Below are 22,740 nucleotides of genomic sequence, written 5' to 3'. Positions count from 1 at the left end.
ATTTATTGACTTAACTGGTTCTTTTGTGTAGTTGTTCCAGAGGCTGCTGCTCCTGTGGATACGAACCTCATAGAGTTTGGAATAAGGTAAGTGTGTGTGTGTGTGTGTGTGTGTGTGTGTGTGTGCAGCATTTTCCAATATAACAGAATTTGTTTTGGAAATGTTTTAATAAGGAAACACATTCATCACAAGGTTTTTTTCTCTTATATCTGTTATCTTATATCTGTTGCTCGGTGCTGAAAAATACGCTTTTATTGACACTTTTTATGATCTAAAGTTAAGTTAAGTTAAGTTATCTTTATTTGTCAGTTGTACACGAGGCACATTGAAATTCGTCTTTTCGCATATCCCCTCTCAAGTTACCACACTTCGGAGGGGGTCAGAGCGCAGGGTCAGCCGCAGTACAGCGCCCCTGGAGCAGTTTTTTGGGGTTAAGTGTCTTGCTCAAGGACACAATGGTAGAGATGGTGGGCACCGTAGACGCAATACCAGCCTCTGCTAGTTTTACAACTAACACCCTCCTGTCCGGTGCCGGGGATCGAACCAGCGACATCATGGTTACTGGTCGGCCACCTTTTCCTCTAGGCCATCCTACCACCCCTGGAAAGGACTTCCTAAACTCTAAACGAGACCAGTGTATCTCTACTGAAATATGCTTGCCTGTATTAATATGCTGGCTTTTTTTCCAGGTAGGTAATGATGACATACTTTCTCTTTTCAGCTCTCCCTCTCAGGTTGAAGACATTGTATTTGAAGACTTTGCTCGGCTGCGGTTAACAGGCACGAAGGACGACGATGAACCCTTCTTTTAGCACTTTGCTGCTTGTCTAACCCACAAAACTGTAACTGTACCAATTGTTCTGTATTAGATACTAAATGCGTCTCTATAAAGGCGCCGTCCACACATTCTGAACGGTTGCATGTTGGTGTAAGAGCTAAGATAAGTGAGGTAACAGTCATATGTTCCCGGTGTACAGTCTGCTAATATCAGTATTATACTGTAAATACACTGCTGATTCACCATTGATGATTGGAGCCTTGTATATATACTGATGATAGGTCAGTTGTTGTTTTCAGTTATTAGTAAAATAGTTGAGGTCAGTAACACTGTGTCCTTATACTCTTTTATAATGAAATCGTTCTAATGCGTTTTTTTATATGGAGAAGAAAAGCATGGAGTAAAATGGAACTATTTTTTTAATGTTAGTTTTCATGTTTGTTTGTTTGTTTGTTGCTATTTTAACAATGGTGAACACTCAATGTCATTTGGTGGTCTTCTACTTATTCTTCATTAGAGGAATTACAAAATAGTTAGATATTTAAAAACAAAATGTAACATGACTTTTTTGATAAGGAGGATATAGTATTTAACCCAATAGAGATCTATCTTTGTCATGAATGAATATTGTCCTGCCAATTTATCACTTCCAATTACCTCTTGAAATCCATCTATATCGTGGAGTTGGGACTTTGTGTGTATACAAAACATGCCAGTCAGAGCATGCAAAGCCATTGGTGTTAACTATACAATGATTATTCTGTTTGTATCATTTTGTTTGAACATGAAAGTCCACTAGCTAGACAATCAACCATACATTCACTGTAACTCTTTACCATGATACTTATTTGAAAGCTGTCAGTTACGGGGAAAGATACGTTGTTTTACAGTGTCTCAGGTGGTGACCAAGAGTCTTTTTGTATCCAGACTTGTGTTCTTGTATCTATCTATGAACATACATGATTGTAGAATATGAAAGATTTTTTTCCATGGAGATGTACAGTATATGTGGGCTATGTAAATGTAAGCTACTACATTTATTATTTTAATCCAACCTGAGATTTATAAAAATACTCAATACTAGCCTACATAAAAAAGTAACGTGCTAAAATGAAGACTTTACAGTTTAATAAGAAAACACATCACAAGATACTCAATTGAATGCTTTTTTTTACTCAATAAAATGGACGTGTTGAACTAAAAAATAATCTTTATTCTGTTGTTTTAAACATAGGTTTTCCACAGGGCTTCTTTGTATGTCTGACAAATGTTCAAATGAGAAAGTTTAGCGAGTTGTGGCCTGGCACACAATCAACGACAATATAGTTGAGCAAACAAACCCAGACTGCAGGGGAAATATCATCACATTTTGAGAGACTTGGGAGGTGGATGCTCTTAATATACAAAAACGGAAGTTGAAGGAGTTACTAGGAGCACATTTCAGAGTATAAGTACAAAGTAAATCGGGATGTGCAAGTTTGTACCTATCCACAAGCATGTGTCTCTGCCGTTCTTCTATTGTTGTTCTCCAATCCACAGCCCGACAATGGCTGATTATGTGGAAACATTTGGTGTCGAATTCCTCTGAAGATGTATTTTAAGTATGGAAAAGGTGTACATATCAAACTTGGACCACCAAATGACAAGATAGACACAGAATGGCAAGATACACTATTTAGAAAAATTTAAGTTCTTGTACATAACAACAGTTTTCCTTTGCGTTTCTTGTGATACTTTAGTATTTGTAATCACAATGGAAGAGATCTAGGAAAAGATTGTAAGGCTGTTGGATGAAGTGATCAGTCTTTCTCTCTTTCTGCTCTCATGTATTCTGTTGTTGTTGTTGTTGTTGTTGTTGCTGCTGCTGCTGCTGCTGTTGCTGTTGTTGCTCCAGCATCACTTCACATGTGCGTCCCAGTTCTCCCAATTTGACCTTGGCGTACTCGGCTCGGTTCAGGGCCATCTGACAGTCCTTCCTGGCCGAATACGTGGAGCCTTCGTGGGGTTGACCCGTGGCTACCTGGGGAATCATTAGTACTGCTTTATTATATGTCTATGTGAAACCCCCTCGGAAAAATACACATATCAAAAGAGTTGTGAATCATCTTTCACGCCAATATAAAAGGTCACCTATTAATGCAAAATGCACTTTTTAATGGCTTTACAACCCCAGTGAGATTTCTCTCCCCTTATGATGTCATAGAAGTAGAAAAAAAAATGTGGTAACTATCCTATGTGACTTTTTAAGGCTATATTTAGCTGTAAAAGTACTAAATATAACCACTTCTTAAAAACACTTGAAGACAAGAACTACTAGGCTACTGTGTGTCTGTCTGACCTGTGTGAGGTAGCGGATCTGTCCACCCAGTTCACTCTCCACTCTGTTGACGGAGCTCTGGAACTGGACCAGCTGTCGGTCCAGGAGGCTGGCGTTGTGTTTGTCCTTGGACAGTTCCAGAATTATAGTACCTGTAGGAGGAAGCATACAACAAAGTATATTAGTTTCATGATCCCAGGACATGTTATGTTGTCACTTATTCACAATGACTTAAGGCTGCATTCATTGTGTTTTGGACACTCCAAACACAACATCAGACAGGCAGGTTATCAATCTATGAAGGTAATACTAGCCTAAACTAAACGTGATGGCCAACAGAAAACCCCCAACAAATTATACCAGCCTACTACTCAGTCTAAACGTTCATAAGGTATTTGTCCATAATTAATTGAAGTTCTTGCAGTTATTATACACAACACAACAGCCGTCCTTTCTCATACAGAATTTTAGCTGTTAGCTCAGCTGTACAAACCAGCCTCATGATTTTCGGTTATATGTCATTGTGTCCTCACCCGCACACTGTAGGATCGTCGCTATCTCCTTCTCCACATCCTCCAGAGCTCGTAGCCGCTCATTAGCCATGGGAAAGCGAGAAACAACTATACATCAACACAGAATCACATCCAAAAAGCACACAGTTCAGCGAGAAGGCGGCTGCTGAACGGTGCAACAACAAAAGAGTCCACTAAATATACGTCACGTAGTCGCACACAAGTGACGTTCGCCTTGCGGAGAGGGGCAAGATGGCTACATCGGCTTGGATGCGTGGGCCATATGCTATGCGCCTAACCGAGGGTCTGGTGTCGGTTCTGAAAGAACAGCGTCCAGAGTATTTACCTGCTCTGTTGGCCAGCTACAGAGAACATGGCGTGTTCGCTACACAGGTAGAGCCCGGGCCGCACGAGCGCGTTAGCTTGGAAGCTAGTTTTTAGCCATGCGCGTTCTGTCGCTGTGCTGCTGCTAACTCCCAGGCTACGTTGTTTCCTATGGACTGTTCTTGTTATTAAAATGTGTCTGGCTTTCATTGTTTCTGAACATATATGTTTTATCTGTGCAGGGCTCGAGCGCCGTCGGGGGTCTCGTGGGTTTCAGCAATGCCAAACTGGGATCGAGCAAGACCAGGTGAGAAAGTCGCCACTAAACATGTGATACCAATGGTTACCTGTTTTTACTGTTATTTTTTTCATTTGATTAAGTTATCACGGTGCTTCCTAAACTTTTATCAATGGTGTAGGCCTACCCCCTTATATAATAATAACATTTTCTCAGCCAAATACCCATGACCGCCCCTGACATGTTTGAAAGATATAAAAAGCTTAGGCCTGTATAAATATTTTTTTTTATTAGACGGCATTGGAATTGAAAAACTTGCATGAATAAACTTTGTAATAACAGTGCAATGCCCCTATGAAGCTGTTCTAGTTGCATTAAACTGCATTTTTTTTCAAAACAGTACTTCCACTTAGGTGCCAAAGAATGGGCTTGTGCTTCACTGGCACAGTGACATGCCATCAGTGTCTAATTGGCCTAGTCGAGATTTATATAGTTTGAGATATGAATGAAAAAAATTGATTATTGAGTGTGTGTGTAGGTTCGAGGGGCTGTGCCTGCTCTCCATGCTGGTTAAGGACAGCTCCAGTGATCTGTTCCAACAACACTGTCTTTCCTGGCTGCGCTCCCTGCAGCAGGTCATACAGGTATGACTCACTCACGCTCTGTCTCACACACACACGCACACAAACACACACACTCACGTTTATTTTGTTGAGGTTGTCTTTTCTGTTAAACCCGCATTATGGAAACCTATTCCTAATACTTCTGCTCTGTGCATTGTTTATGCCCTCCTGTAGTCTCAGGCTCCCGTTCAGACCATCCAGCTAGCGGTCAACATCCTGAAGGACTTGCTGCAGTACTCGTCCCAGCTGGCGGAGCTGGCCAGGGAGGTCGGCCTCAACTCCATCCTGGGCATCCTCACATCTCTGCTGGGCCTCAAGACAGAGGTGAGGGGACTTTAAAGACATGACAAAGACATTCAAGGGAGACACTCATTACAAAGAGGCATAACAACAACAACAACAACAACAACACAATTTTTTTTAAGAAATTTCACAAGGGTCGTGTGGAGTTTGACACTTTTGAAGCAGCTGTTTGATAGAGATTTTTACAACACCAGCACCTTCACTAACTAGTGGCTGAACAATGAGTGTTTTTTGAATAATAGAAATCCCCACTTTGTGGAGCCTATACATTTTATGTCATTATAGCATGTTTAAAACTGAATTACAACCACTCTTCTTGTGGTTTTGTCCACAAAAAGTCCCCTTGCTATTTACTTGCGATGGTATTAAAGCGGCAACGAGTAACATTTAAATATCTTTTAAACAGCCTCATGTTTCCTCTCATAATCATAAATTACCTTTAACAGCAAACGAGACCATCAGTGCAAAGAAAGACGTTTTTATATAGTTTTTATTACTGCATTTGATCTGGTCGTACACCCAGTCCGATTTTCGGTTCACGCATGCATGCTCTATGGTCACATATCCGTATTGGTCGCAGATTGCAGTGTGGCGCAGGAACGTGATTTGAGAAGCCTATCACTCCAGGTGAGGGAAGGGGATAGGGAGACCAGATCCCAATTCACCAGATGTGGGACAAAGACTACGTTTGTGCGGGACAATGCGGGACAAAGTGCCGTTTTTTTAGCAAAATAAACTCGTGTCACCACCGGTAATGCCAGAGCCAGCAGCCCGATACACACACACAGACAAACGGAGACTGCTGTCTCCTCACAGCTATCGGATAAATGCCAGATTATAAAACACGCATTTAAAAAGGGGGGCTCACTTTCAATAACAATGCTTCTAACTTCTAGGGTGACCAGATCGCATTTCCATTACTTTTCACACGTCCCGCAAATTGAGACGTTGTCCCGCGGGAGCCTTGTTTGAGACAGTTATTTGTCGTCATAATGACTAACGGGGCTGAACGGCTGAACCATCAAAGAAAAAAAAGAAAATGCAATGAAGAAAAGCTAAAAGGGAGAGTGATAGGCGGGCGGGAGGGCGTTGCCAAGCAACGTATACACAATTTCACGGAGTGAACCTAGACTGCAGTGTTTACTCCTAAATGAATGAGCGGTAGCCTACTAAAACAAAGTTTACTTTGCCTCACCAGCATCATCAGATGACCATTATTCATCTGAAATAGTCATTATTTACAACAACATAAACACATTAGCCTACCTCATCGTGATCCATAACTAACTGCCGTCTCTCGTTCATTCGCTTTGTGTGGGGACACATAGCCTACTCGTTCAGCTCCGTGAGAGGTGACAATGGATCAACTCATTGCAATCAGGTGTAGTTGATGCTGTGTCACTAACCACTCTCACCGAGCCGAAAAGAGTCCGGTGCCCTCACACTTTCAACACACGGACGGACACGCACTATATTGCTTCCTGATTATTTGAATCTTGCACCCCCTGCACGAGCTTCACGACAGCTGGCGTCTTAAAAATACTACCGCTTTTGTTCAAAGGTGTCGCCAACGTGCCGACTTACTCGTTTAATAAACAGTTTTTTAGATGAAATACATTTAAAAAAGGCAGTCACAAGTTTGAATAACAGTGTAAAGACTGACCAGATGTTGCATCCAAATGCTAACCAGTGTAACCCTCGCTGACGGTTCAGTTTTCTTTGTTGTTCCTGTGATCTCAGTGTGAGCTAGCAGCAATGGAGGGGATGACAGCCTGCATGACCTACTACACCAGAGCCTGTGGATCCCTCAGGGTAAGATACACTGCTGGACGGATCAGCTTGTTGTGTATTCTCATTGTATATTGTGTATCTGTCTCGACGTCATTGTAAAAGAGGGTAACCTCAATTGATCTTTCGAGAATAAATAAAGGAAAATGAAATGAAAGAACACAGGCATCTTAGAGGTTTTGCCCTATATTAGTTATGAATGTAGTATCATGTATATTTTTTATTCAAGTCTTTTGAGTAAAGAAACCATAAAACATGAGTCGTTGTTTTTGTTCTTTCAGGACAAACTTGGGGCCTATTTCCTCTCCAAAATGGACAGCACAAACAAGAAAACACAAGAGGTAAGTAATTCTCACTGCTGAGGCAAATATAACGTAGGGTTTTTAGTTATGTCTAATCTATTCTAGTCTATTATCCCAATCTTGCTCACACCATGGTACAAACATATAGTAATCAAAAGAACATTCCCTTACCAAGACAGAGTATTAGCACCATGTAGACATTGTAGAGGAATAAATAAATACAATTTAAAAGCAAAAAGTCATAATTTTACGAGAAGAAACTTGGGATATTTTTATAATTACATTTTTATATAAAAGTTATTTTCCTCAACAAGGCCCTAATAGTCTGTCTTACCTTACAAAGTAATTAATACATTAGATTTCTCTCAATGTCTACATCACCTAGGAATGCAATTTAGACAAACATTTTCACTGGACCATGTAAGTATACAGATAAGTGCAATGTAGACTCGGCAAGTTTGAACTTTCTCATCTCACCGCATCTCCTTTCCATTCTGCCAGATGGCCTGTCGCTGTTATGGTCGCCTGCCCTGCCTGGGGGGTCTGTTGGACAAAGGGGTGGGCGCTGGCAGAGCTGATGGCTGGACCAATCAGATTCACTGCCTGATGGCCTCAGCCAATGGCCTGCTAGCTCAGATCTACCAGGGTTCAGAAACAGGTATGCTTTTCTATTAGCTGTGGTTAAAGTAGCTGCGAGGAACTTTGAAATATTTCTTAAACATTCTAATATTTACTCTGATGATTAATTACAAGTAACAGCAAAGTATCAGTGCAAAGGATGCTATTTTTATAGTTTTTCACCCAGGAACAACAGCTGGCGTTGTAAAAACACTACCACTATTGTCCAAAGGGGGCGCAATAATGAACACAAATGGAAAGTTCCTTATGGCCACTTTAAAGTTTTCTGTGGAGTCGGACTTCCTCTTTCTTTGTCTCTCTCTCGCTCTTATTCTCTCTCTCTGTGAGAGAGAGCAGGAGTGATAGAATGGTGAGCCAAAGAGCTGATATTAACAGAAAGTCAAATGTTGTTGTTTCAGAGCCCACTCTGAGATAACACTGATAATATCACTGTGATAAGGATATTTTCTCAGACTTGACTGAAGCTCATCCAGCGCCAATGTTGACATTATGCCAGTGTTTTCTTAAGCTGCGTTTGACCTGTTCTGCTGTGTCTACACTACAGTGTACCAAATAATCTATCGACATTTCATTTGTAATACAGAGCAGTCACAGTGGTTGCTAAGGCAATGTTTGCATAGGATATACATCTGTTTATACACACATAAACAAAACATGATACAATGGTAGGTGAGATGCCAATATCTAACAGCAGGACAAATGTTCACTATACCACTTGGAGAAAAATTATGCTAGTTTAACTCATTGAATATGCTGTGTTAAGTGAAGTCTTTGTTATTCTAACACCTCAACATGCTTTGGTTGTTACATGTGTTTGTTTTAAAAGCTCTTGCTTTATGCCGTGACAGATGGAACAGTGCAATACGAAGGTACGGGGGTGGAGCTGGCCTTCTCTCATCTCGACCAATCAGATCCCCTGCTGCTGCTGCAGCTCCAGCACAGATACACAGCCGTCTGCCTGGCACTCAAACACACACTCGGGTACAACACACACAACTTTTTTTTTTAAAGTTTTTATTTTTATATAGTCATTTATGGTACTAGTTTTACTTTTAAGATGCTAAGGTTTTCTTAAAATCTCTGCACTTGATTTAATATTTAATGTTAAATATTAACCATAAATATTAACAGTTAGAAATGTACAATTATGTTTTGAAAATATTAAGATTAACTTTATGTAGAGTTACTGTTACATGAACTGAGGTTTATAAGGCCACTTTCTGGAAGAACTTACTGTATTTAACAGATTCAATGCACTAAGGGCCCCCTTGCCTTCACAGCAGTGTATATGAGGAAGATGAGTCAAAAGCAGTGTTTTTTTTTTCTTTTCAGGAGACAGTTTTACTGACAATAATATATATATATATATTTTTTTTTTTTTAAGAAATTTTTTGGGCATTTTTATGCTTTATTGATAGTGCAGAGAGACAGGTGAAATGGGGCAAAGAGGGGAGTGACATGCAGAGAACGACCGCGGGCAGGAATCGAACCCTGCTGCTGAGCCCGGCCCGGGGGGGACGCCCTACCAACTGATCTAAGGGCGCCCCCAACAGTATTATACTTTTTAATCAAACGATCTTCATCTCTCTGTCCATCAGGGTGGATCCAGCCTCAGCTGTCCGTCTGCCTGTCAGACCAATACTCAACCTGGTGTGCAGAGCCCTCGCCGTCAGCTCCAAGAGCATAGTGAGGAGAACACACACGCACACCACACCACAACACAACACAACACACACACACACACACACTGTTACATGTATTTACCATATACAATAACTCCCTTCTGTACTGGAAGAGGAGGCACTTTCTATTAGGGGTGTAACGGTACACTAAAGTCACGGTTCGGTACGTGCCTCGGTTTTGAAGTCACGGTACGGTACGGTTCATAGTTAAGGGAGAATGAACAGCTTTAGCTGTCAGTGACTAGCTAACATACAAATACAATGCATAACAAATCTAAAAGGAATACTGCTGCAATTCTCCAATAAATAAAATACTTATTAAATACTAGTGAATGTGCAGCATAAACTAAAATTGCAGTGAAAAAAAGCCAGTGTTAATGCTCAGCAGGCTCTGTAAGCTGGTATGTAAAAAAAGGGTATGTCATCTTTAAGGGTATTTTACCTTTAAAAAAATAATATATTACTGCAGCTCTCTGAAGCTCTGAAGTCAGGGGCGCAAATACCCACTTTCTGGGGGGTATGCAGGCACTTAGCAGTTTCAGTTTCCAATTCACTGAACAAGATGATGGATTCGCTTGGATGAATGAAAAAGAGATATTTGAAGGTCCTGATCAGACAGTAGATAAGATTCCCAGGTAAGCCCAACTAGAACAGCAGGTTTTTCTTTGGAGCTATGAGTGTAACGACAAAAAAAATGTTTCTGAGGAAATGTTTTCTGCGGGTGAGCTGCAGGGCTTATGTACATAGTGTTTGAAGTATGTTGTGCAATGCTAAGTATGATGTGCAAGGCTAAGGAGGGGGGGGGGGGGCACCACAAAGCATCACAATTCAGAATCCCCCAAAGCATTACAATTCAGGATCGGTTTGAATAGTGTGTAAGTTACACATACAGTATTACAGGAGAGAGAGAGAGAGAGAGAGAGAGAGTATATAATAGTTTATTGTAAGGGAATTTGGTGACAAACTTAACCTCAGTCTTTTCATGTTTAGTTATTTATACATTTTAATCAACTGAAATTGTTAGTCTGGCACATTGCCTCTTTAAGGAGACCCCTCTCTCTCTCTCTCTCTCTCTCTCTCTCTCTCTCTCTCTCACACTCACACTCACACTCACACACACAACTCAGTCGTGCGCTGGAATGGTGAAAAATATGATAATAGTGGGAAACAGGTGAGTGTGTTGTTTGGGCGCTGACCTGCTATAGGCTAATCACTACACTACCATTCAAAAACTGAAAACAGATATAGTCAAAAACTTGAGGTGACACACAAGTAGATCTGCAGTGACAATCCGCGAGTCGCGGCCGATAATCAGTGTGCATTAATCAATACAATCGGCCATATAAAACACCCAATCTTTCTCCTTATCAATCTTCCCGTTTTCGGTTTTGTGCCCCCGAGAGCTTTCTTTTCTGCCTCTCCAACTTTAGGTCCCTGTCATCAGATGACAACACGACTCAAATGAAAGCTCTCGCGCTCCAGCGCGTGCTCGAGGGGCGCACACTGGAGCGCCTATAGTGTGGGGAGGAGGAGGCGAAGGAGCGGGGGGCGCCTTATCACTGACGTGCTTCTGTTATTGATCATATCATTTACACAAACGCTGTTAAATAGAGAAAAATGCCGACTCCAAATAATTTTCCCCCGATCGCTTTGGCGCCCCTCTAGTGTGGCGCCCCTATGCGCCGCATATAGTGCATACCCACTTTTTGCACCACTGTCTTAAGTGCTCTTATAAATATAACAATTATCAAATAAAAGTGCAACTGTAGCATTAATTAAATTACAGTTTATGTATTTTCAGTATAAAAAAGAAAATACTTTCTGTGTTTGCACAGCTCGATTTTTCTTCACAGTAACAGTGATAGTAAGACCTGGATGGTGCCTTTTCAAATGCGTATGCATGTTCGACGTGTTGGCTCCCTTTATATGTCCATGCTTGGCTCCTACATAGGCGATCGCGGTGAAACAATAACCTGTGTGCCGACATTGTTCCACACGTTTATCACTGTTTTCATAATTCTACTGAAATCCGAAGTTATCCCTCAAACGGGATTTGAATGACGGGGACGCCTGCAAGCTCCGGTTTCCTGTTGTCTTTCGCCATGCAGTTCGCTCTCTGTTCGATAGCACTGTATAAAATTTTTATTTGCATTACTCATAGACTGTAAAAGAAAAGAGGGGTAGCCTACTACAACTGCTAATAGGGATGCAAACGGAACACTAGAGCGGAGAGGTGTGTATCTCCTGCTCTGACCGCAGCTGGGAGGGGCTGCTGTGCGAGAACCTGTCCGTCTGTCAGTGCTCTGTGTTACGGGGCAGGAGCCTCGGGAGGCACCCGCTGCTCGTTTAGAAGTAAAGAGCAATACATGCTTTAGCAACAGAGTCTCCAAAAGTCACCAATAACACCAGAAAAAGTAGCTAGATTTGTCGCTAGTCGCTTTTTGGAAAAAAAAGTCGCCAGAAGGGTCTGAAAAGTTGCTAAGTTAGCAACACTGCACCCTCATGCTGTGCTCACCATGGAGATAAGGGTTGCGTTCCGAATCGTATACTTTCTACTATATAGTATGTAGAAAAAAGATTTAGGATGTCCCGATTCTTATGGCCAGATTTAGGATGGTTAGAAGTACCCGGATGTCCTACTTCATGCGGCCAAGATTGTTAGTGTTGAAAGGTGCATCCTATTTGGGCGATTCTGACCCACAATCCAGTGCGCACGTGAAGTGACGTAACCTCGACGAAGCCTCCATATGAAAACAAACAGGGATGCGACGGATATAAAAGCAAGAGGCAAGATCAAGGCGCAATGTTATGATGAAATAAGAGAGTAAAGTATGTCCCAATAGTATGCCTACTGCATCCGGATGTAGTATGTAGAATAGAAAAAAGAAAGAGTATGCGATTCGGAACGCAACCAAGGAGATAACAGACTCTAAATCGCTGGCTGCTACTGCGCACGCACGAGCGAGCCGGAGGCTAAATGGTCCGGGGGGAACTCCGACGACAAGTTTTAAGTTCCACACCGCAAAACAAGCCTGTACATTCGCTATAATATTAACGCTATGTAGGCTACGCCACAAACGGACCGCGGTCCACCTCTGTAACACCAAATACGTGCCTGTACCGTCACGGTACGGTACAAATACGTGTATCGTTACACCCCTACTTTCTATTAACATTCCCCCACAACCCCTGAACCTATACAATTTCCCTTTGGGAAATAAAGTATGAAGTATTGAATAAAGTATTTATCGATCGTTAACATTCATGAAACAATGAACTGAACCTGAAGCATTCTCTCACTGTGTTTGTATGTGTGTTTCTCAGAATTTAAGCGGAGATGGAAGTGTTCGGTTGCTGGTCTTGCCCATCATACACACCAACACACTGGATGTCTTATCAGCTCTCATCACAGCGTGAGTACTGATGTGCAGGAGAAACACACACAGTTGTAGAAGTCATTTTGAATTTTTCAGCAACAGTTCATAGTGTTGATGGTGCTGTGTGTGTGTGTGTTTGACAGTGTGCGTAGCGGCATGGTCCAGTATGCTGCGGTGCTCCAGAGGCTGTTCTCTCAGACTCTCTCTGCCTGGACGCCTCTACCTGAAGCCAGTCATGGACAGCAGAGAGCCTACAGGTAACACACTGGTTGTTCCACAGCATTTAACAGTCTTAAAAGCATTAAAAAAACATTTATAAGGCCTTGAAGGTATTGCATTTCTTTTACAAAGGTCTTACATCTTTTGATTACCAGAAGGATAAAATGAATCCTTGGAGAGTGGTTGATAACTGACGAATAATTACGTTTTGATTTTGATATTAGGAGTATACACACACTTCAAAAAGCTATTGTTCCAGTACATCAATGTGAGTATATTGATGTTAAGGCAGAAGTTTTGTTAATGTCTCATTTCATCTCGAGTGTCTTGTTCTTCCCACAGTTCAGTGCGTGTGTCGGTGTACAGAAGCTTAGAGGTGTGGGTGCAGGCGGCTGGAGCCTCTGCTAGCATACTTCAGGGAAGCCCTGGTCACTCGGAGCTCCTGTTTGGACAATTGCTCAGTGACATCACACCAGGGGCAGAGTCTGTCAAGGTTAGTCCAAGTCCCATGTATGTTTGTATGTGTTAACCCTCTGAACACCTGGTCTAAGACAATACAAAGCAATGAACGATATCAAAGATTGTTTTTTCAATAAGCTTTTACAAAATCTGATTAAAATAAATATTATAATACATAGTTTTAAAAAAAACAGCTTTTTTAATGTCTAGACTGTTTTACAGGAGTGTGCGGTTGTGGCTGTATCAAACGGTCTCCATGGCAGAAACTGCCTTGGTTTGTTCAAAATACTAATTGTGTTCTAAGAACCAGAGCATAGCATGCTTCATCTAAATGGAATCTCTCTAAAGATTATCAAACCTAAAATGACAATAACTTTCATTAAGATTGATAAATATGCCTAACTCTTTTCAGATGCTAAACTATCACGCAACTAACTCCCCAACTTACATTGTTGGGAAGATTGAGTATATTTGCGTTTACAGGGGCTTAAAGCACCATGTACAGTAGTTTTTCTATATTTGCTTTTTTGAACCAGTAGTGGTAGTAAGCAGGTGTGTACCGTTTGTCATATGTCAATTGAAAAGCATCAAAGTTTCCCTCTGTATTATGCCCTCCTCCAGCTCAGGGCAGGTCTATCTTTAGATGTGGTACAAGGAGGGAAGCCCGGCCCACGCAGGACCAAACAGCTGGTGATGGCAGAGACAGTGGGGCCCTCACTCCAGAGGAAAGGAGACCTGCTAGCCAATCAGGATACCTGTCTATCAGCTCTCAGGGGTGAGGGGCCGCATCACTTTGATTACATCTTCTAAAAAAATAAGTCTTGCCATTTTGAATTGGTCTGCTGCTCTTCTGTACGTCCTGTGATGGCTATTGTTTTCTTCTCTACAGCACTGAGACATATCATACTCACCAGTGGTACCTTGCTAAAGGAGGATATACACAAGGTAAGTGTCAGGTTTTCATTGTTGTTGCATGGGAATGCTGTTCGATTCCCTACTACTTCTACTAAATAGCACCACAGCTGATGTCCCTGAACACATAGCTCTGAGTAGAACTTACCACTTAACTGAGTTGCTGTAGTAACAGTTGGGTTCATGTTTATATATTCTGTGGCCTCCAATGGACTGACAGTGACTGTTGTCATCAATGAAAACCCTTTGCTTAATTGCAGAATGGACACATCATTTTTTTTTAGAGCAAACAGTCCTTCTGTAGTCACGTGCTCTGTTTTGATTTCTCTCCCAGCGTCTCCATGACGTGGTGCTGCCCCTGTGCGTTCGCCTGCAACAGCAACAGTCCAGCAGCAGCAACTCCTGTGAAACAGCAGGCAGCATCAGTGGACAGTACAGCAGCGCCCTCAGCCGACAAGAGCTATACAGGTACTATCTCCACCCACATCAAACATACAGGAAATGCACTCTTGGTTGTAGTTACTTTGAATGTAAAGCATTTTGACCTGCATTTCGTGCATGAAACACGGGTGGAATCTAGACTTGTTCCTATTGACGATTGGGATTGTTCATTAGCGATTTGAACGGATGACGCAGAATTTAACCATTGAAGAGTCGTGTATATATTATAAAAGCGATCAGAAAGCTGTTCAAACTTCAATACAAAACCATGCAGATGTTCATTTGTAACTGCAATGATCTACAGGAGGTGCTGGGGGGCAGTATTGCAACTACTGCTAAAAGACCACTTGCGATTTAACTGGTATTATTTCATTGTTTACACTGCCACTTCAAATTGTTTTCTGCCACCACCGCACACACACACAGCTTAATCCAAACCCCATGCTTTAGTTACCAATGATTTGGTCATTCAGTTATTAAGAGACAAAAATGAGTATGTTGTTTCTGTCTGTATGGTAATGTGATTACTGTAATAACGTATTTACAGTCAGTGTTTTATTCCTGTGTATTTTCAGGTTACTGCTTGCTCTGGTCCTGGTCCCTTCACCCTGTTGGCCTCCACCTATGACCTGTGCTGTGTCCATCCTCAGCAACGGACGCACCGACCGCAACCTCAAGGTGACTCTTCACACACACACACACACACACCACACACACAGAGAGAGAGCACTGCTGTTGGCGGGTTTAAGGGACTGACCAATTCGCTTTTAAGTCTCTGCACAGCAATTTACAATTTACCAGCTGTGTGTTATCACCGCAGTCTGATAAATGGAAACAAAGGGCATCTTTTTTTTAAACATAGTGCTGCTGTTTATCTGAACGTTGCCTAAATTAGTACAAGAGACAAACTATACTGAAGGTAACCATAGCAACAGTACTCATCTTACCAGTTGACTCTGGTGTATCTAATGTACTCTGGCAGCAGGCAATCAACACTACCTCTGTTCACATGTCATCCTACAGTTTTTAATATCTGTCCTCCCCGCTCTCTGCACTCAGGTGTCTACCTTCTGCACTGAAGCTCTGACCATCTGTAACGCCCTGCTCCATCCCCGCTGTCCCCCCTTGGCCCTTCCCTTACCCCCCCTCACCCTGAAGCCCACCCCGGCCGCTCAGAGTCTCACTCTGCCGACCCTCCTAGGAGGCCCTGCCCCCGGTACACCCTTCCCCGGGCGCCACTCCCTGGGCCTGGGCCCCTCGTCTCTGCTGGGCTCCCTGGAGAACCACCTCTCCCTGGTCCCTGGCCTGTCGGGCCAGGCCCCCACGCCGGGGGACATGATCCTGTCCCACCAGCAGGAGCTCCAGGCCGGGCTGGGCCCTCCAGAGGGGCAGAGGCCGGTGTTTGTCCGCTACGACAGAGAGGAGGCGGAGGACGTGGAGATCTCTCTGGCCAGCGACTCTGACGACAGCGTGGTCATCGTCCCTCCGGGGATGCTCAACATGGACAACCAGCAAGACGAGACCGCAGCAAACTCTCAGAACATGGCCCCCTCTGCAGCGGCCTCTCTAGCAGGGGGAGACTCTGCCATGGTCCCCACCACAGCAACCAGCACCATAGACTCTCTCCCCAACGACCACGCCACCTCATCCCCCCTGCTCACCACCTCCAGCGCGCCCATCAACTCCTTCCCTCCCACAAACGCCTCTGTGGTGTCCCTGGTTCCCCCTTTGGGCTCCAGCGCCCTCACTGCTCCCCCTGGAGGTCTGGGGCCGGACTCATTGCCCGGCAGACCCCAGCTCCAGCAGATGCTCATGCAGCCTCCTGCAGCCGGCCAGCAGCCTGGTCCCGCCATGGGTCTACCGCTGCAGATGCACCAGCTGCAGAACCAGCTCCAGAGCCAGCAAGGACGCCACCTGCACCCGCACCAAGGAGGGCCACCGCCGCAGGCTAGCAACGAAGACTCGGGCGTCATCAACATAAACAGCACCGACGATGAGGAGGAAGAGGAGGAGGACATGGAGGACGATGAAGAGCTGGACGAGGAGGAAGAAGGGATGGATGAGGAGGACGAGGAGGAAGACGGGAGCGACTTTGCAGACGACGAGTTCTACGAAGGAGAAGAATATGAGGAGTATGATGAAGAAGAGGGGGAGGAGCTAGAGGAGGAGGAGGAGGAAGAGGAGGGAGACATACCTCCACTAGAGGGAGCTGAGGACAAGTCAGAGGAGCTGGGGATAGAGGAGGGCAAGGTGGAGGGAGCAGGCCTGGCTAGGTTCAACCTGGAGGTAGAAGCACAAGGAGGCATACAGGAGATCCAGACCAACAGAGCCATGTTCCCCGAAGACAGGATGAAGGTCAGTGGGGCCGGTTGGCCTGAATGTAATACACGGCAACAACCAAAATATGATGCTTTTCATTGGGTTTGAGAAATGGCTGTACACCTGGAATAGATGAAATTACAATCTACAGGCAGGATGAATTAAGTTAAACTACAAAAGTAAAAATAAATGTACACTGACCTGTGAATTTTCTTAAAAGCCAAATGATAACAACCAAAGTATCCTAATCCCGATCCGTGTCCGCTCTTTTTCCACCATTTATGAATGTGTGTTTTATTTTCTGTGACGTTTTGAAATGTAGGTCCAGGAAGTTGAGAGCATCGGGGTGCTGGAGGAGGGCCGGGAGGTGGAGGGAGAGGAGGACGACAGTGAGCGGATGGACGACCCCACCATGCCTCAGATCCTGTGTGTGACCGGTGGAGCTCTGGAGGACAGAGAGGAGACTGACCAGGAGGCAGGCAGGGAGGAGGGAGGGGGAGGGCCAGAAGAGGAGGAAGAGGCAGGGCTCTGGGAGACTGGACCCAATGAGAGGGAGTCCACAATAGAATGCCCAGCCAATAACAATCAACAGGTATCTATCTATCTATCTATCTATCTATCTATCTATCTATCTATCTATCTATCTATCTATCTATCTATCTATCTATCTATCTATCTATCTATCTATCTATCTATCTATCTATCTATCTATCTATCTATCTATCTATCTATCTATCTATCTATCTATCTATCAATCAATCATGATCAAAAATGATATGAAGGCCCTAAAATGAGTCAAAGTTGTAACCATCAAATGTAAGTTATGTTGATTCTAGCAGTAGCTCTGGCAGTAAGATGACATTGCCACCGGCGTGCACCTTGGAACTCATCTCCCAGTGTTCCTTTTGAAAAACAAAAAAAGGATTCAGTGTAAATTGAGGCATTGACAAACAAGAACGCAATAGTTTGACCTTTTGGGAAATATGTGTATTTGCGTTGGAAGAGAAGAATTATACTGCTGTCATATCTGTCTAAATATAAGGCCACAGCTGCTGTCTCATTAGATTACCTTACTTACAAATGGAAACCGCTAGCCTGTCCAACAGTAACAAATCCACTAACACCTCTAAAGCTTCCTGATTTAAAATAAATGATCAAAATAGCTCTTATTTATTTCCTTCATACAACACTTTTGCAATTGTGAGGGTGGGGGGAAATGAAGCTGGTATTGTTACAATGTAAGTGAGCTCTCTGCCTGAAGCTGACTGTCTTCAACTCAACAGGAGTCGTTAGCTGAAGCTACTCAGGAAGCCAGTGTGAGTGATCACCAGGAGCAACACCTAGCAGCTGTTACAGAAGGAGACACCACAGCGGCAGCAACAGATCCTGGAACCTCAACCAGCCCCAATACAAAACAACCAGAGGACACAAAGGAGGAGAGAGCAGAGAACACCAGAGCAGAGCAGCAGGCAGGAGAGAGTGATGGAGAGGAGGGGAAAGGAATGAAGAGGAAGAGAGAGGAGAAAGAGGAAGGACAAAGCCCAGAGAAGAAAAAGGTAAAAAAATAATATATATATATAAATAATCGTGGCTGACTTTGCGTTGACTTGTTTCCTGGTTCATATATACGGTATGGTGGGCCGCTAAAGGAGCCTTGGTTTGATCTCTCACAAATGTATATGTAGGTGAACTATGGATGTACTGTGCAAAGTACTTTAAGTTGAACGCAACATCAAATAACAGCTAGAAATCGTTCACACTTTCTTCATGTGTGATCAAATACTGTTGATGTTTCTGTAAATAACAAAAGGAAGAGCAGGGAAATGATACTAACTTTACAGCCCCACCTAGCAACAGGCAACAGTGTCGCATATCTAGAATAGCACAGCAAAAACAACACTTATATTCACTAACTAGTCTGTATTTTCCTATTCATTTCTAAAACGTTTCCTAAAAAGAGCTGCAATGAGTCAATATTAAAGGTTCACTCACCGGCAGTGAGATGCGTGCCGGTTTGTAGCGTTCTGTCTTCTGATTGGATATCAGTTGTGGGATCCCCGAAACGTTTATTTGCCGATTACATGCAGAGCGAGTGACTAAGAGATCGGAGTTATGAAACGCGCACACTTTATAAGTGATCACTGTATGAAAATAGAGCGATGTATATTAACTAGGGCTGTCAAACGATTAAAAATTTTAATCAGATTAATCACAGGATTCTGTGGATTAATCACGATTAATTTTACCATTCGAAATATGCCCGAAAAATTCGAATTTTCTCTGTATATTGTTGTATGAACGGATAAGATAAATGACAGAAGGTGGATATGTACATTTAAAATTAGTATGTTTATTAATTGAAAATCCAAATGATGGTTTTAATACTGAAAGTAAATTTAATTCAAACTAAAATATATAGGCCTACCTACCAAACCATAATTCAATTGGTCTGTCTCTTTACTATGTCTTTGGGCAAATATAGGATAGGCTATAGAATGGCATTTATTTGGTGAATCTATAGGTTGTGCATTCTTGAATACAACTTGATTACAGACCTGTGTGTGTGTGTGTGTGTGTGTGTGTGTGTGTGTGTGTGTGTGTGTGTGTGTGTGTGTGTGTGTGTGTGTGTGTGTGTGTGTGTGTGTGTGTGTGTGTGTGTGTGTGTGTGTGTGTGTGTGTGTGTGTGTGTGTGTGTGTGTACGCGCGACCGCTTCCTAGGGGACTGTTCATGTGTGCCAGGAAGCCGACGTTATGTTGATGTCTGATCACACACACCTCTGAAAACTGCAGACGTTTGTGTCCTCGCGGGCTCTGAACAGAGCGGACAATGTTTCTCCTCCTGTTGCTCCCGACATCAACTGTCACCCGCGACAGTTGATTTTATATCTATGCTCCCGACACAGACGTGACCGTTACCAGTTTAAGACCTTAAAACACGGCATGGGCTAACGTGCTGCTATGTTTGGCTGCGCGCAGCTACTGATCCTGGGTCAGCCACAACTATAGAGTGGATGTACGGGGCGGATCATTCTGCACATGCGTTAAATGCGTTAAAATAATTAATGCCGATAATTCCCGAAATTAATCACCCTGCGTTAACGCGATAATTTTGACAGCCCTAATATTAACATAAATATATCGCTTACTTCACCTTTAAGACAATGTCCAATAATCGTGGAAAAATTTATAAATCCTTACTTGGGTTCAAATAGAGCCATTCCTATTAGGAATTTCCTTTATTCCCTAGAAAAGCAGACTTAATTATTTTACTGTCGCACATCAAGTCTCACTGTATTACTGTAGTTGAAATAAACCCTTGTTTTGCATCAACTACCGTTGGAAATCTGTTTACACACATTTGTACAAGTCATTTCTTTCAAGCTCGTAGGCTGTATCATGTTCAGCACACTATAATGGCATGAATAGAAATCAGGTTCACCCAGTGTAACCTAACACTTTATCTGAGACAAAGATGAAGGAATTTGTTTATCAATGAAATGATCGAAGTCACATTGAGTGCCTGAAAAAGGAATTTAGTTGTTGATGTTCTGCTAGATCACAGGCACTACTCTAAAGAAAAATTAAACCTTCCAAACAGGATGTTGGATTAACCAATCAGCTTGATGGATGGTACAACATTGTTGAGATTTGGGAGGTGGCTTCTCTGCAAGCCTCTTCAAGTTAACCATAACACCCTTCTTCTACCTTGGTTCGAAAAGATTGTTTACGTGCATCCTCCACTAAGGCAGAATCACAGCTGTTACTGATGCAGTATCCACTATCACACCGACACGTATTTATTAACTTTACAGAATGACGATTTGAATGTCCTTGTAATTGTTTTAGCCCTGATGCGTAGACATGTAGAAATATTGTGATTTTGTTCCTCAGGGCCACAAATACAAACGTACGTACGTCTATTGTTACACCCCTACTGAATAATGACTAATCACGTCATGTTGTCTCTTTGCCTCTGTCCCTTAGCCTGATGATGAATCCATGGCGTCCATGTTGGCTGACTTTGTGGCGTTACCACCTGACAATGAAGACGGGGCCTCTGGATCCAAACGCTCATAAACATTTACCCAAGGACTGAAGTGACGTGATTGAAGTTAGAACAGAGGAAACCTCTTATCATTTAAGACATTCCCAAGGTCCAGTTAGCCCCCACCCTCCCCTTTCATTCCCCCAGTCATTCTTCAGTGTTCAGATCATGCTGGTAGAATGCTTCTCAGTTTTGTCTTTTACCATTATTTACAACTTCTAGCGACACTATGTGTGGTGTGGGAACGTTTGGGGGACGGGAAGTCTGACTTTTAACTGAAACACATCACCCAGCTTGTAAATGGCAAGAATTAATCTTCCATTGACTAAAAGGAGCAGAACCATTTCAACCGTTCCAAGTACAGCTGCCAAGCAAAGAGAGAAATGGCTCGTTCACCCAGAACCCTTAGCCTTTTGTTCCTGTGTACAGTGCATAGTATCCTACAGTTAGTGTTTGACGTGGTTTTTCTCTTGGATTTATTTGTATCTTTTCATGCTCTTTATGTTGTCATCACTGTCATATGCTTTGCTATAAAAAAGAAGTAAAAGATTAAACATGTTACGTACATTACACTTTTTTCTGAGATGTAATTGTTAGTTCTGGTTTATCACCCTTTTCTAAAGGTGTAGTTACTTCACCATGTCACATTAGTGGTTACAATCGAGTGTCAACATTTTCATATTGTAACAAGACAGTAGGTCCTATATATAGATATATATCCCAATACCGTAGGTCCTATAAAAAACATTTCACTTTGAGAACCATTTATCTGAACTTTTGTGGTCTGATGTGTCAATTTCAAATTGTATTAAAATCTAGGTACCCTCTATTTTAAATTCCATAATACACCGGTGTGTTTAATATAAATCGTAATTCACAATGTTTAATTGAATCAATCGCGGCTCAATGGAAGTGGTCACAACTTCCCTTTTATTACCTCAATAATAAATGCTGCTTTGGGATGGAAGTGGCAGTTTAGCACTTGACCTCCTATAAAGTTACAACATTACAAAAGAGGGTTCCAAAAATAAATAGTTATAATATGGGTCAAAAAATGTGTCTTTCCGCTAACCCCTCCCACATCTCTAAACACGCCACAGACATGATGATAATTCTCCATAGGGGGTCATTGTGCATTGTCAGCCATAGTCTTACAATTAGCACCCTCCTGTCGATGCCAGGGGGTCAAACCAAAGACCTCATGGTTACTGGTCGGTCCCTCTTTCCTCTAGGCTATCCTACCACCCCTTTTGCATATTTCAAGAATTATGTGATTCTGGGAACGCTTGTTGTCAAAATCCCTTTTTTTTTTGGCCAAAATTGCAGCTACTTACGGTAGGTCGGTCCGAGCCACTTTCTTTTACATACCCGTTTACAGAGCCAAGGCTGTTAAGTGACACCAGATTCTTTGTAGTGCACTGCACACACAGTACGGACAAGTGGCGGATCGTGAGGAGATATT

At 42.7% G+C, this 22,740-nt stretch overlaps 3 protein-coding genes across 3 annotated transcripts in view; 2 read left to right on the top strand and 1 right to left on the bottom strand.

Annotated features, from left to right (window-relative positions):
* The window catches only part of arrb2b (arrestin, beta 2b), a 10,551-nt gene extending 8,732 nt beyond the window's left edge, over positions 1-1,819 (top strand). Inside the window, exons 13-14 of the mRNA XM_080051965.1 lie at positions 32-86; positions 722-1,819. Of these exons, the coding sequence (XP_079908091.1) occupies positions 32-86; positions 722-812 (146 nt within the window). The 3' untranslated portion in view covers positions 813-1,819. The remainder of the gene's footprint in view (positions 1-31; positions 87-721) is intronic.
* A 184-nt stretch (positions 1,820-2,003) lies between these two features.
* Positions 2,004-3,778, bottom strand: med11 (mediator complex subunit 11). Its single transcript, XM_080051968.1, has 3 exons — positions 3,629-3,778; positions 3,117-3,247; positions 2,004-2,798 (listed from the first exon to the last, which is right to left on the bottom strand). Exons 1-3 carry the CDS (start codon positions 3,696-3,698, stop codon positions 2,601-2,603), a joined length of 399 nt encoding a protein of 132 aa, XP_079908094.1. The 5' UTR covers positions 3,699-3,778; the 3' UTR covers positions 2,004-2,600.
* A 50-nt stretch (positions 3,779-3,828) lies between these two features.
* pelp1 (proline, glutamate and leucine rich protein 1) lies at positions 3,829-21,992 on the top strand. Its single transcript, XM_080051960.1, has 20 exons — positions 3,829-4,000; positions 4,174-4,238; positions 4,708-4,813; positions 4,967-5,116; positions 6,836-6,907; positions 7,165-7,224; positions 7,687-7,843; positions 8,673-8,805; positions 9,423-9,510; positions 12,831-12,919; positions 13,027-13,140; positions 13,445-13,595; positions 14,183-14,336; positions 14,451-14,506; positions 14,808-14,941; positions 15,490-15,592; positions 15,974-17,269; positions 17,556-17,825; positions 18,517-18,789; positions 21,218-21,992. Exons 1-20 carry the CDS (start codon positions 3,860-3,862, stop codon positions 21,308-21,310), a joined length of 3,705 nt encoding a protein of 1,234 aa, XP_079908086.1. The 5' UTR covers positions 3,829-3,859; the 3' UTR covers positions 21,311-21,992.
* The last annotated feature ends 748 nt before the right edge of the window (positions 21,993-22,740 follow it).

The sequence above is a fragment of the Ammodytes marinus genome, assembly GCF_949987685.1.
Source record: "Ammodytes marinus genome assembly, chromosome: 23".
NCBI lineage: Eukaryota > Metazoa > Chordata > Actinopteri > Uranoscopiformes > Ammodytidae > Ammodytes > Ammodytes marinus.
This window is presented reverse-complemented; position numbering and strand designations above follow the sequence as displayed.